The sequence below is a fragment of the Tiliqua scincoides genome, chromosome 2 (assembly GCF_035046505.1).
Source record: "Tiliqua scincoides isolate rTilSci1 chromosome 2, rTilSci1.hap2, whole genome shotgun sequence".
Taxonomy (NCBI): domain Eukaryota; kingdom Metazoa; phylum Chordata; class Lepidosauria; order Squamata; family Scincidae; genus Tiliqua; species Tiliqua scincoides.
The window spans coordinates 119,332,779-119,348,077 of NC_089822.1; the positions used below are offsets into that span (position 1 = coordinate 119,332,779).

A 15,299-nucleotide genomic window follows, 5' to 3' on the forward strand; every position below is an offset into this window, starting at 1 on the left:
AACATCACCATGGACTTCCATGTTACTTTTCAAGCAGAATTCAATGGGCTAATTGTGATATGTTAGTCCCTGAACAGCTGATCTTTTACAAATCTCCTAGCCTACTATCATGGATCCTCACTTTACAATGGGCTCACTTTACAACAGACAATCCATAGTAAAACATTATGCAATAAGTCACTGGTGCTCCAAGTGGTGGGACGCAACCCACTATAGGACGTAAAAAAAGGGCCCCTTCTCCCTTAAGGGGGGCAATCCAGGAATGGGAGCCCCAGTGTTGCCACAGGTATCCAGGGGCTTGTCTCCATACCTGGAGGGGTGTGTCGGCCTTAGAGAGGGTCTGGAAGGCCCACAGACCCCTCATTGGGTCTCCCCCAAGCATCTCATCACTCCAATCCGTAGGTCAGAGTGATAAGAAGCTTGGAGGAGACCCACAAAGGGGGCTGCGGGCCTCTCAAACCCTCTCCAAGGCCCATAGTCATATCCAGGTAGGGAAACAAGCCTGTGGCACCACGACTGCTGTGGCATGACCAAGGCACATCCCCCTTCCAGTCCACTTACCAGCCAGCACTTAGCAGCAGTTCTCAAACTTCTGGAGTTTTTGAGAACCACTGCAATATTCATTACACAATGGGCTCACAATCACTGTCAACAAGACTTCATGGGTGATACATAAACTAATCAGTGATGAAAATGCAAACATTTAGTAGCATCTTAGCCAGTAGCAGCATTTTTAACATTGTGGCTCTGTGTATTGAGGGAAGTATAAAGCTTTGTAATTCGCATTTTTAATTACAACATTGTACAAACTGATAACCATTGCCCCTAAAGAACACAATAGGCACCTTTTAAATCACCTTTCAAAGAGAGAGAAATAGCTTAGTTCTGAGGCAGACACTTCAACTTCTGAGGTCTTGGAACAATATATCAAAAACATTATTACAACAAAGAAACTAAGGCTTTTGTAGTCAGAATTATCATAGAAAACAAAGTTCTTCCTACAGCCTTTAGGACCACATTCCCCAAGTTTAGCTCTTTCTAATGTTTCACCCTTAACTCTGAAGGGCATTGTCAAAAGACTGAAACATCTAATACTTAAACCACCAGTAGCAGGATGTAGGAGCTCCACTAAAATATCGACAGGAAGACTAAAACACAAATTTTCCCAGCCAAAAGTTCACTAAGAGATTCAAGAAGAGATTATCCAGGCCTAGAGTCTTAGCAAACTTTTGGCTGGGGAAATTTGTGATTTAGTCTGCTTGTCCGTATTTTAGTGGAGCTTTTACATCCTGCTCCTGATGGTTTCAGCATTGTAGGTGTTTCATCTTTACCTCTGAAGGGTATTGCCAAAGGACTGAAATTAGACTGAAACTGTATTAGAAATAGCTATACTTTGGGAATGTGGTCTTAAAGCCTATAGGAAGAATTTTGTTTTCCAATGTATTATTGGGTTCTCATTACAATATTTTCACAATGTAATGGTATCTCCAGAATGGATTACCACTGTAAAGCAAGAATCCAATGTACTTGATATTCCATCATGATCTTTAAGGTCAATGTTACCCTCTGTAACACAGGGTTCAAGCAGCAAGGGCACAGAGGAAGCGGTTGCAAAATTAATGTCTCTCTGTGTGTTTTTCAGTTTAAACACCAGTGCATACACTCTCTATAAGCTATTTCAGGTGATTAAACTGAAATAAAGTTTTGGACAACAATTTTGCTTTTATCACCACCACCACCCCCCAACACATGAAGAAAGCCAAAAAATCAGACTCAGTAAAAATGTAACTGGGTTTCAGCTTTCACAGTTCAAGAAAAGATGTGGATCTATTCCTTTTCTGCCTCAGTTCTTAAATTACTCCAGTAGCAAGGGAACAGTAACCCAGTTTCTTGAGGGTTGGGTCTATCATGGGAAAGACTGCAGAATGGGCTCACCCTGCATTGCCCAGGACTTCCCATGCTACTCTAATGTTGCAGGAGAGGATGGTGCTGGTGCTGCAGCTCCCACATTGCCAGATAATGAACCTACCAGGAATTGGAAACTCAATGAACATATTCCAAGCCAACAACAAAATCTGGCTGTAAGGTTTTAGCACAGAATGAGTTTTCCTTCCCTTTTACTGAGCTCCACCCCACTCTAATGAAATTTGCAGTAACAAATGCAGGCTCTAATCAAATACTAATGATGAAAAGAAGACTGCAGGCAAGAAACTCAAACCGATATAGAACAGACTAGAACAGCGGTTCTCCCACATTTAGCACCAGGACCCACTTTTTAGAATGAGAACCTGTCAGGACCCACCGGAAATGATGTCATGACTGGAAGTGACATCATCAAGCAGGAAATCCTAGGCTGCAATCCTACCCACACTTACCCAGGAGTAAGTTCCATTTACTGTCATTGTTAAAAGAATATACATAGTAGCTTGTTAAAAGTACAGGTCTGTAACATTTCCCCAAAAGGTCCTCCTTCCTGATGTCATAGCAGCATCAAGTTTAATACAGTAAAAATAAAATATTGAAATGAATGGGGATCCACCTGAAATTGGCTTGTGACCCACTGGTCCCGACCCACAGGTTGAGAAATACTGGATTAGAAGCTAAGGAGATCAGAAGGATCATTTGGTGGATTTCCTGAATAAGGAACTTTGTGCTAAGATGAACGAGACATTTGGGGGTCCAAGGCATAAAAGCCAAACAGCATCTGCTCAACAAACAGCAATTAACATGGGGCAAAATCCATGCAGCTTCTGTTCAATGCAGGGGAAAGCTTCCTGGTGAATTGTGCCCCATGGGCCAGATCTGTCTCATCTCTCATTCTCTAGCTTTAAATGGTACCCCAAATCCACCACCTGAAATTGCCACTTCTCACTTTACCCTAATTAGCTACTATCCCACTAAATTCTAAGAAACCACACATCACTCTGTGTCCACACTAGCATTTACTACTCCAATACATACAGTGCAGTCTTTAACATTTATGACAACGAAAGCTTAACATCAAAAGCACTCTCCCAACACAGCCCCACCTGGGTATTTTGTTAGACTCAGAAAGATGAAAGCTAGAGGCAGGAAAATGGTACCCCCACATGCACATAACTCATAACTTTATGGTCAAGCCTGCCAGAGGCTATGGATAATCTATTGAGGTGCCCCTCCTGTTCTGCCAGATTGCCAGTCCAAGCTCTGCCTGGAGAATTATGCCCACTTTTAGCTCCCCTTCTTTCCTCAAAAATAACCCTGGTTCTGCCCTGCAGAACTACTGGACCCCACCACCAGGGTAGCTCACCTGTTTAACCTACAGAGGTCCTCCTTCCTGCCAGCAGCCTCCTGTCACTCCAGCAGCCCCTTGGTCCTCAGCAGGTCTTGGGCACAGCAGCCAAACACCAGTCTTAGTGTCTCCAGTAGTTTCTGCTTCAGCAGCTTCCAAAGTCCATTCACACATCAGTCTATCAGCAGTTCCAGCAGTCCATTAGCCATCAATTCCTCAGTCCATTAATCCAGTCTGGCCTTCCTCAAGCTTTCCTCCTTCTGCTACCCACACCAAACTCTCCCTTCATCAGGTGCTTTTATGCCTGAGGGCCCTATTGCTTCCAAGTGGCTGCAGCTGTGCAGCACACTCTGCTGGATGCCCAGGCCTTACCCTTAGAGGGGCCACTGCTGAGACCACATCTACCTCCTCATCAGATCTTCCTCGATTCTAATACCCCCCCTACTGCTAGATTTGTGCTTCACCACTAGCTAGTGTAAGATTCACTTACCAATGGAAAATTCAACAGCCACACCAATAAGTCAGAGTATTTCAGGTAAACCAGCACAGACATGAGTTGTCTAATATTTAGGATGAGGACAGGCAACTCCTGGCCAAGGAACTTTATGCCTGGTACAGATTCCAACGCCCCCATGCTAGCCAAGATATAAAGGACTCCAATCTACTGCATCCAGTAAGAACAACTGAAGCTTAGCAGCCCTTCCCCTTCTTGTAACCCCAGCTGCTCACTCCTAGAGGTAGGGAAAAGGTTCTTTAATCTCTCCTGTCACCAAGTCAATAGCAACAGAGGCTGTGGCAAAGCTCTTCCCTTATGATGAACTTCATCTGTCTCTCCCCATCTGCCCATGCCTTGTTGGAAGCAGGGAAGCAAGCAGCAGAGATGCATAAGGGACACAAGCAGACAAAACCTCTTTGTACTATTGACACCAAGTCATAAAGTGGGATTTAAAAACTCTTTGCCTGAATGAACAGAGCCAACACTGCTAGTCCTCCAGTTCTCACTCAAGATAAAATGTGGTCGTCGTCCCCCAAATTATTTTGCCAGAGATTGAGGATAATCACCTCTGGCCTCTCTAGACAGAAGATGATCCTTCTGCTCAGATGCACCAACCCTCACATGGTCTTTTGTCACATGTTGACAAAAGAGTCACAACACTCATCTTAACACCATACCACCTGCTGGGAGCAAGCAGGATAAAGCCAAGAGTAATTAAATTTCAGCAGAACTGTGTGTGGGAAAGGATGTTGAAGATATGTAGTTAGGGTGAAATTACTGCAGGGGAAACAAATACCGTAAACAGATGAAATGTGCACAGCCTTCAAGCCTTCACAACTCCCACATGGGGTCTTGAGTCCTGTCCTCCCCGCTCCCTGTAGCCACGGTAGCAGTCATATATCTCAGACACAACAAGCATTAGCTTGTCCTTTTAGCCTTAGCGTCACTCCGACAGACAATGAAGTGGCACTGAACTGAACACTGAAATAAAAGTTCATGGTAAATGTGAATAGCACTAGCTCACTTGCCCTGATATTTAACATTTCCCTGAGGCACAGCAGCTACAGAGGAGCGAGGACCAGCAATAAATGCAGGCCACATTAAAAGAGAATAAAGCCTAGTTGCAAGGCAATATGGATTCACAGCACCACCAAGTGGGCTGGATGGAGTATGAAAGCAGCCACTGTTCCAGGCTGAAAAACCAGGTAGATTTTCAGAGTCCGCATATGCAGAAGTCAGGATATTATAAAGAGGTACTTGCACAGGGAGAGATAAGAATGAGCCAGGAACTATCCCAAGCACTGTAGGAAACAGGTATTCTCACATGATCTACACTGAGGAGGGGAAGAGCTAAGACATGTTCTCTCTGCAATGCTAGGGATTACTGTTACCCACGTGGACAAGCAGGAGGAAAGACCGGCTCAGGAGGGGAAAAAACTGTCTTTTGAAATGGGAGCCAACTGTGACAAAATCTGCCCATAGTGACAAATCGTACCAGACACAGTAATTCATCTTTATGAATCTGGGAACCTTGATGGTCTCTTAGAATACTAGAAAGGAGAAGTTTTCTTCTCCTTGACTATTGACAATCTTACAGAGCCTCCAAAGGCTTCTGAAGGACTCCATCTTGTATAGTCCATATACTTGCAAGCCTATCCTTGCAGCCTCAAGAACTTGACACACATTTGCTTTTTAGTTCCCCATCATCAAACCAAATGAAACCCTGAGCTTTTTAAGATGCTGAATTCCACAACCAGTATCATTGGGTTAGTGCAATGCTACTGAGAAATATGCAGTCCTGGGATTTCCAAATGGGTAGCCTCCATGCCACTTTAAGAGCCAGGTATCTCTTCCTTAGCTACCTGGGGGATTAAGGATGTTTTTGCAGAAGTTAGGAAATGGCATAACAGGAAGCAGTACGGAAGAATAATTTTTGGAGTCTATTCTGACTCCAAGATCCTAGTTAAGGCAAGACTGAAAGCAGACCTTGAATTTGTATATTCCCTTTCCCTTCCCCATCCCCTACATTTCAGCTTCCATGTCCTAGTTCAAAGGGGCAAAAAATCAAAACTTCACATAAAGGCTAAAGGGTTCTGAGCTGTCTATGACAGATCAGGAGAGAGATCTTGGGGTGGTGGTGGACAGCTCGATGAAAGTGTTGACCCAATGTGCAGCAGCAGTAAAGGAGGCCAATTCTATGCTTGGGATCATTAGAAAAGGTATGAGAACAAAACAGCTAATATAATACCATTGTACAAATCAATGGTAAGGCCACACCTGGAGTATTGTGTCCAGTTCTGGACGCCACATTTCAAAATGACATAGTGGAAAAGGAAAAGGTGCAAAAGAGAACGACTAAGATGATTACGGGGCTGGGGCACCTTCCTAATGACAAAAGGCTACAGCGTTTGGGCCTCTTCAGCCTAGAAAAGAGGCACCTGAGGGGGGACATGATCGTACAAAATTATGCACGGGAAGGATAGAGTGGATAGAGAGGTACTCTTTACAATTCTCACATAACACCAGAACCAGGGGACATCCACTAAAATTGAGTGTTGGGAGGGTTAGGATAGACAAAAGAAAATATTTCTTTACTCAGCGTGTGGTTGGTCTTTGGAACTCCTTGCCACAGGATGTGGTGACAGCATCTGGCCTAGATGCCTTTAAAAGGGGATTGAACAAATTTCTGGAGGAAAAATCCATTACGGGTTACAAGACATGATGTGTATGTGCAACCTCCTGATTTTAGAAATGGGCTATGTCAGGTGCAAGGGAGGGCACCAGGATGCAAGTCTCTTGTTATCTGGTGTGCTCCCTGGGGCATTTGGTGGGCCACTGCGAGATACAGGAAGCTGAACGAGATGGGCCTATGGCCTGATCTAGCCAGGCTGTTCTTATGCTCTTATGATGGAGTGTACAGGCCAGGGGTTGAATCCTGCTCATGAGAGTCTTTAATCTGGCTTTCTAACTGCTTCCTGTCCATGGCTAACAATCTGGCTCTCAGATCCTTCTACTATATGCATACAGGAAAGGACATGCTCACACTGAATAAACACCCTGGCTCCCAAATGCAAGGGTTGCTTTTTGTTTTTTATTTTAATGGCACTAGAAACAAAGTAATCAGGGTAATTATAGCAAGAATATGCATAATGGCCCTCTGTACTGTTTCAAACCCCAGTGTGGCCCTTCACCCAAACATTTGCAACACCTGCCTTAAGAAATCCTAACATGGTCAACACATTATTTATATTAAACATTTTGAGGGAAATAAAAAACAAGTAGTCTGGGAGAAGAAAAACAGAACTGCCAGATACCCCTTGTTTAATAGTCCCCCCAAATAAATAGACTCTTTCTTGCTTCTATATATTATGGGTCCTTCAGAAAGCTATAGCTATCTCAATTCAAGGATAAGGGTTTTTTCCCCCCACTTCGGACATGACTTGAAATAACCCTGGAGTTTTACTACTTTCCACATTAAACTGTACAGTAGATATAAATATCCTAAGGATTCAAAGGGGCTTGTGATCACATGCTACCATTTCACTACCTGCTGGAAACAAAGATAGGGCACCCCATTTTCAGGCACAGAAACTGCAAGCTAGATGGAACAGCCTATTGTTTCTAGCATTCAGCTTTTTATTTTACTGATTAAAATATTTCTATTCATAGAAATAGTCTACAAGGTGATTTCTTCCCTTATGCAAGATAGATAGCAAACTTCACAGATCAGCCACTCTCACTTGTCTCCAGTAGCCCTGAAACAAAGTGGGCAGAACAAATAAGAGCCCATTAAAAAGTCTGCATTTATACTCAACAGGTTGCTCATGCTCGCTCTTTGCTCTCTCGCTATAATACTCCTAGCATTCATCTCTCTGCCACAGTTAGCCTGCCTTCCAGACAGCAATCTGCAAATGTAGCCCTTCCTCCATATCTCCATTCTTTTCTTAGGCTCAGTCACCATTTTCTTTGAATCATGAAGGGCCCTCTCACCAAGCCAGAATTGCAAGCGCAGCCCTACTGGATCCCATATTGTCCATTCAGGTGCCTCCAGGAAATCCACAAGCAAAGCCTACAAACAGACTTACCCCACTAGTATTCAGAGGTATACTGCAGCAACAGACGACAGCATAATAAAAGACAGCAATAGAAGAACAAGGAAAAGAAGAGGAAGCCACAGTAGATCCCCTAACCCAATACTGAAGATTGTTTCTGTTTTTAATTAAACTTAATGAATCCTTCATTATAACATATCAGGATACAGGCAAAAGTAACACCATACATTTTTGTAGTTTGCTGCAGCAGTTTTGTTAAATTTTGAAGATGAAAAACAAGATTGCTACTCTTTTAAAAAGATTTAAACAAAACAAAACCCTACATCCATAACTCTTTCCACAGACTACACCAGTGATTCCCAAACTATGTGATGGGACTGCTACAGTACTATGAAGGAAACTGAAACACCTTGCCAGTGGCATAGCTTTGGGGGTGCAGGGGTTAGCAACTGCACCAGGCAACAAGCTTTAGGGGGGCAACAACCTCAGCTTGACACTAGTAGCCAAAATTGTGAAAACCTTGGTATTTTCAAATAATACCAACATGTGACATACATTCAATGCGGAATTTAGATCAGAATGCAATGAATCAAAACACATCAAAATACCTCTATTCTATCAAAAGTTATAGCCAAATAACCAGAACATAAAAACACAAAATGTGTTATGTGTGGCATCTCAACATAGTGGTGGTGTCTCAACTCCAGAGGGTCCTGGATGAAGTGGATTATCTGGATTCTTTTCAATCTGGTTTAAGGTCAGGCTTTGGGACAGAAACTGCCTTGGTCGCCTTGGTGGATGACCTACGCTAGGGACTGGACAGGGGGAGTGCGTCCCTGTTGGTCCTGCTGGACCTCTCAGCGGCTTTCAATATCATCGACCGTGGTATCGTTCTGGGCAGATTGACCAAGTTGGGAATTGGAGGCACTGTTTTGCAGTGGTTCTGCTCCTACTTGGAGGATTGGTCCCAGAAGATGGTGCTGGGGATACCCGTTCAACCCCCTGGCCATTGAAGTATGGGGTGCCACAGGGTTCCATTCTGTCCCCATGCTACTTAACATCTACATGAAATCACTGGGAGAGGTCATCTGGGGATTTGGAGTGGGGTGCCATCAATATGCTGATGACACCCAGCTCTATCTCTCCTTTCCCTCAGATTCCAGGGTGGCGGTTGTGGTCCTGGAGCGCTGCCTAGAGCAGGATTGTCAAACATAAGGCCTGGGGGCTGGATGCGGCCCGCAGAAGCTTTTCATCCGGCCCTTAGGCTCTCAGCTGCTGAGCAATGCTGTTACTGCTAAAAGGGCAGCCCACACAAAAATTGGGCTCTCCCATATATTGAAATATGATAAAGATTTAAGTATTTTCTCTTCTGTCACTTGCAGCTAATGAATTCCTAAGTGAGAAAAAGTGCTTATTTTTTGTTATAACCTGTTTATTGACAATACTTTCTGCCTAACGACATCACTTCCGGTATGAAACGAGTTTGACACCCCTGGTCTAGAGGCAGTGGGGATCTGGATGAGGGCTAACAAGCTGAAATTAAATCTGGATAAGACAGGTTCTCCTGGTTCGGAAATCCTCAATACAGGTGCTGGAGTACTGGCTTGCACTGAATGGGGCTGCACTCCCCCTGAAGGAGCAGGTCCACAGCTTGGGGGTCCTCCTGGACTCACAGCTGCTCCTGGATTCTCAGGTGGCAGCTGTGGCCAAGAGACTTTTCTCAGCTTCGGCTGGTGCACCAGCTGCGGCTATAGTTGGATCATACAGACCTGGCCACAGTGATCCAGGCCATGGTGACATTGAGGTTAGATTATTGTAACACGCGCTATGTGGGGCTGTCCTTGAAGATGGTTCGGAAACTGCAACTTGTGCAGTATGTGGCCACCCATGTGGTTACTGGAGGTAAGCAGTTTGACTCTGTTGGGCCCCTTCTCCAGCGGCTGCACTGGCTGCCCATTTGTTTCCGGGCCCAATTCAAGGTGCTGGTTTTGACCTTTAAAGCCCTATACTGCTCTGGACTAGAGTATCTTAGAGATCACCTATTCCCATACAATCTGGCCCTTCCCCTTAGGTCATTAGAGAAGGTCTTTTTACAAGCACCGCAGCCCAGAGAGGTACGTGGGACGGTGGCAAGAAATAAGGTCTTCTCAGTAGTGGCACCAACACTATGAAATTCCCTCCCCCTTGATTTACAAACTGCTCCCTCTCTTGAAACTTTCTGGCAAGGCCTGAAGACATTTCTTTTCAGAGAAGCCTTCTGAATTCCTGGTCTTTTTAATATCTTTTAACTTTTACAGGCTTGGGGCCTTTTTAAAAACTTCTGCTGTTTGCTTCTTTTACATCTTTTTATGTGATTGCTGTTTTTAACAATGTTCTTATTATTAATGTAATTTTTACCTTATTTTTAATTCATGTTTTAAATTGTGCTTTCAATAGTTATTGTAAGCCGCTTTGGGTCCCTTCGGGGAGAAAGGCGGGGTACAAGCGAAGTAAATAAACCATAAAATAATAATAAACTGGATTTTCTTAACTCAAAACTGACCAAGACTGACTGTTCTGAGAGCCAATTAGGTGTTGTTATGATATAGCAGGGAACTAATAAGGTGTGAATATGGGGTGGGGGGAGCCTGGGGAAGGTGGCAGAGTAAGTGGGCAAGGAGCTGTTGGGAGGAAGAGGTGAATTTTCCTTCATTTTCACTTTTTTAAAAGCCCAGGCATGACATCACTTCTGGAGCATCATTTTGAGCTTGGCATCAGGCTACACAATCATCAGCTATGCCACTGCACCTTGCAAAATTAAGCCACCATATCTGATGCATCCGCCACACCATATCTCTCAGAGCAAGAAGGCAAGATACAGCATTGACCTCTCCTCTCTCTACCAATATGTGGGACAATGACAGCAACATAAGTGGAGGGAAGGAAGGATTTAGTGGGATTTCCTGATGCAGTCCATATTACAATACAAGAAGTATGGGGGGGGGGCGCATTCCAGTAGTATCACCATTGCCCAGAAAGCAGCCAGCTGCAGCCTTGCCTGACAAGGGGGGCAATGTTCAGGGGCAGTTCTGCAAGGAGCTGCCTATTGCTCTAAGAACTGGCTGACAAATACAGGCATTTTTCTAAAGCGTGGCTCCACTTTAAATCCACAGCAGACAGACAAAACTGGTGCCTCATATCTCAATACTTAGACCAGCTACCTTCAACCAGTGTGCCACAGCACGTTGATGTACCACAAGTGGTCCACAGGTGTGCCTTGGGAGTTTGGGGCTGGGTGATTTGTTAATAGGGCTATTGGGGGATGTGAGCCCCCCACTAGCAGAGAAGTGTGTTGATTGTTGATGGACAAAGGATGGATAAGATGCCTTGACAATAACACCTTGTCAGTGTGCTGTGAGATTTAAAAGGTTGAAAACCACTGACTTAGGCTACAATCCTATCTGCACTTTCCTGGGAGTAAGCTCCACTGACTATAATGGGACTTACTTCTGAGTAGACACGCACAGGACTGGGCAATCAGGCTACAATGCTATGCACACTTTCCTGGGAGTAAGCACCATTGAGCACAGTGGGGCTTACTTCTGAGTAGGCACGCATTGGATTGTGTCCTTAGACAGTAGTGCGCCCCCCTCCACCCTTAGCTCGCCCCCCTCACCTTGGCGTAAACGGACACCTCCTCCCCCTCTTCCTCGTGGGCATCGGCCACCCGCACTGGGCTGGAGCCCGGGGGCACCTGGATGCTGACAGAAGGACCAGCCGCTCCCCCAGAGGAGGCTGCGCGAGCGGCGAGCTGCGGTAACCCCAGCAACCTCTGCACGCCCGCTAGGCTCCTCAAAGCCGCCATGGTCAACAATGCAGTCGGAAGCGGAAGTCAGCCGTCCCTCCTCAGGAAGTGGAACGGCAAGAAGGTGGGAGGAAACATTACACGCTGCTGCTTCCTAGGAGCGCCACAAAAGGCTCCTCAGAATCCTTCACGAAGTAGAGAACAGGCTTTCGAGAGCCCAGTCCTAGGCATGTCTACTCAGAAGCAAGTCCCATGATAGCCAATGGGGCTTCCTCCTAGGAAGGTGTGGCTAGGATTGCAGCCTCAGAGCCCAATCCTAGGCATGTCTACTCAGAAGAAAGTCCCATCACTGTCAAAGCCCCCCCCCCAGCAACTCCCATTGTTTCTGCAGAGATTTGTGGCTATGACACTGATGAGGCACTGATCTGTAAAAGGTGTTTTAAAAAAAAAGATACTGTAAGCCAAGAAAGGTTTGAGGAGTGTATGGCCAGCAACATTAAAGGGAATAATAAAACTTCCTCCAAATGTGTTAGCAATGGCAACCCTTGTTGCATATTCCCCCCCCCCCCAGCTTTCGATGGGCTTAGGGCCATTTGTACCTGGCTTTGTACCTGGGACCAGGAGCCAAGGAAGGGGGCCCAGAAATTGCCTGGGATCTGATATTTTCTGATCTCACCCACACCTGTTGCTCCAGTGAGATGCTAGGAGCACTACTGCAGGCATGAGATGGCAGCTACTACCACAGACCATACACACTGGACCCAGGAATGCATACGTTCCTGATGTCACATCCTGGAGGAAACTGACCAGCTACAGTATCTCTTTAGCTTGTGGATCCTTTTACCCTGAAGGAGTGTACAGGAGCTCAGGGACACAGCTGCAGGACTATAGCTGCTGCAGAAGTTCTGGTACACACATGGCACTTTCCATTCTAGTGTGAGCCTAAATACAATCAGGCTAATTTTCTGCAGTGATTTCCTATATTTAAAGGATTTTAGAGAGAAAAGAGTGGAGTTTGGTTTTGTGTATTATTGTATCCAGCTGTGAAAACTGCATGGGCCAGTTGACTTGGGCTCTGCAGTGGGAAGTCTGGTACACCTGGGGTCTGAAGACTATTCTGGCTGTTTCCACCCTCCTTTCACCTTGTTTTACCCTCTTCCCCCTTCGGGGAACTTGGCACCCCTGATTCCTCTCAGAGGCCCTGGATGGGTCAGTCAATATTGTTATCCTAAAGTTTCACATGCCCCTGAGACCTGCCAGGCGTCCACCTTCTATAAATGGACACTGCCCATTTTGTTGACATTCTTGATGGGTTGCTCAATATTGTATCACAACTTTTCCTATGGACAGGGTGACCAGACAGGGTGACAGGGTGAACCCTTGTATAGAAGAGAGAATGTGGGAAGGTGCAGCTCAGTGGGAAGGGTTTTAAAAGGTGCACCTGCCAACATTTCCTCTTCTATACAAGGGTTAAAGGTACAGGCACTCTGTCCTCTATTGCATCTGGTCACCCTGCTGATGGAGCACTTTCCCCCAATCAAAACCACTGCCTATCTAGGGGGTTTTAGAGCCCAAGCCTATGAGTGTCTACTCAGAAGTAAGTCCCATTATGTTCAGTGGGTCTTACTCCCAACTAAGTGTGGATAGGATTGCAGCCTGAGAGCCCAAGCCTATGTGTGTCTACTCAGAAGTAAGTCCTATTATAGCCAGTGGGGCTTGCTCCCAGGTAAGTGTGGATAGGATTGCAGCCTGAGAGCCCAAGCCTATGCGTGTCTACTCAGAGGTAAGTCCCATTATGTTCAGTGGGGCTTGCTCCCAGGTAAGTGTGGATAGGATTGCAGCCTGAGAGCCCAAGCCTATGTGTGTCTACTCAGAAGCAAGTCCCATTATGTTTAATGCGACTTACTCCCGGTAAACACGGACAGCATTGCAACCTCAGGGGGAATGAGGCATCTCCGCGACCAGCGCCCTCCAGAAACGGAGGTGTCTAAGACTCCCGCAAGCGGATTGGCTCTTGCCTGTGGAAACGCGCGCTGATTGGCGTTCGGTTTCCACCAATCCTGCCGCAGAATGGGAGGCCGCCGCGAGACGGTCTGGACCAATGCGCGTTCGCGCGGGTGCGCGCAGGGGGGAGGAGTCCCGATGCTCCGGTGTCACCGACGAGGAGGAGAGTCGGGGGGGAGGGGGAATGAGGAGGAGCCGCCATTTTGTGAGGCGGGTGGTGGGGAAAGGCAGCTTCGCAGGGTGAGTCTCTTCCTCGTCCGCTGTCGGTGTTCGCCAGGTGCGTGAGTGGGCGAGGGTGTTGGGGAGCGGGCGGGGCCCGAGGCGGGGCGGGGCGAGGCGAGGCTGGCGGCTGCGCTGGCAGCGGTTGGAGTGCGGCTCGCGGAGGGGCTTGTTTCGGCTTCTTTGTGCCGGGTCTCGGGCAGGCCTCGAACCTCGCAGAGGTGGCCAGGTCCTGTCCACACTTACTTACCTGGGAGTAAGCCCCGTTGGCTATCACGGGACTTACTTCTGAGTAGACATGCAGAGGATTGGGCTCTCAGGCTGCAGTCTTGTCCACATTTACCTGAGAGGGGAGCCCCATTGGCTGTCATGGGACTTGCTTCTGAGTAGACATGCCTAGGATTGGGCTCCAACAGTACCATTGGGGCATATTTGCTGGGAGGGAGGGAAGCCCAGCAGCAGGCACTTCTCAGGTGAGTGAAGAAGAGAGAGCAACTTGAAAGGCCAACAGGTTCCTTGTACACATCCTCAGGTGTGTATGAAGGTGTGTGTTGCACACACGCACTGCTATAAACAAGGTGGTCCGTTACTGATCTGATTGTGTTCTTTGGTCTACCTAAACAACCTTCCGTTTTGGTAATGGGAAGGGGAGATACAAAAGGTAGGGTGACCAGATGTCATAACCATAAAAGAGGACAAGGGACCCCAAAATGAAAAACATCTAAGAAAAAGGACAGCGTGACAAAATAAAAGCTAAAAACACTCATATATTGATTTCATGTGGTTAATTTAAACAGTATATTACTAACTAAATTTTATACTATATTCCATATAACTTATTACATGTAATTTATTAATTACGAGAAGGCTATATGCTGCGTGCAAGGACCTGCTCACAGGGAACATTTAAGTTTTTTTCCAGGACAAGAGGCTTAAAAAGAGGACATGTCCTTGAAAAAGAGGACGTCTGGTCACCCTCTTTAAAAGGCCAGGTACTGTAAGAGAGCCTGTAGACCTGTGATATTTCTGTGGGAAGCCTGTGGGATATTTCTGTGGGAAAACATATATATTTTCTATATGCAAGAAAGTAGCAGAGATTATTCAAAGATTATTAGTTTGTGGTCCCTTCAAAGATCCAGGTGCAATGAAATGTGTAACTGAGCCAGCAGAACTGAACATTTTGAGTTCAAACAAAAAACAATGTAAACAAGGGGGTTGAAAGACTGACATGCAGGAGCTGTAGTAGGCTGTTTCTCAAGCTCAGCCAAGAGTCCTGTTGCACATTTGAAAACAAACTATTAGTTTGAAACTGCTCAGTTTTATAGAGCTTAAACTTTTTTCCATTATGACTGCAGCAGACAAACATGGATGCCCTCCTGGGAATTAAGAACATAATTAAGGTAATGAATATGTGCTTCTAAAGACAAGGTAGATGTTATAAAGAAAATCATATTGGAGACTATTAAGATATCT

General features: G+C 45.8%; 2 protein-coding genes across 5 annotated transcripts in view; one reads left to right on the plus strand and one right to left on the minus strand.

The window, feature by feature from the left end:
- The window catches only part of NDUFB11 (NADH:ubiquinone oxidoreductase subunit B11), a 50,532-nt gene extending 38,837 nt beyond the window's left edge, over positions 1 to 11,695 (minus strand). The window contains exon 1 of the mRNA XM_066618262.1: positions 11,475 to 11,695. Coding sequence (XP_066474359.1) covers positions 11,475 to 11,663 — 189 coding nt within the window. The 5' untranslated portion in view covers positions 11,664 to 11,695. The remainder of the gene's footprint in view (positions 1 to 11,474) is intronic.
- Positions 11,696 to 13,798: 2,103 nt separating this feature from the next.
- Positions 13,799 to 15,299, plus strand: part of RBM10 (RNA binding motif protein 10) — a 30,335-nt gene continuing 28,834 nt past the window's right edge. For 2 of the 4 annotated variants that reach the window (XM_066613255.1, XM_066613260.1), the window contains exon 1: positions 13,820 to 13,884. The gene's annotated coding sequence lies outside the window, so the exon portion shown is untranslated. Of the gene's footprint in view, positions 13,885 to 15,205; positions 15,227 to 15,299 lie in introns of those variants that run through there. The other 2 variants (XM_066613256.1, XM_066613257.1) reach the window with 2 other exon arrangements.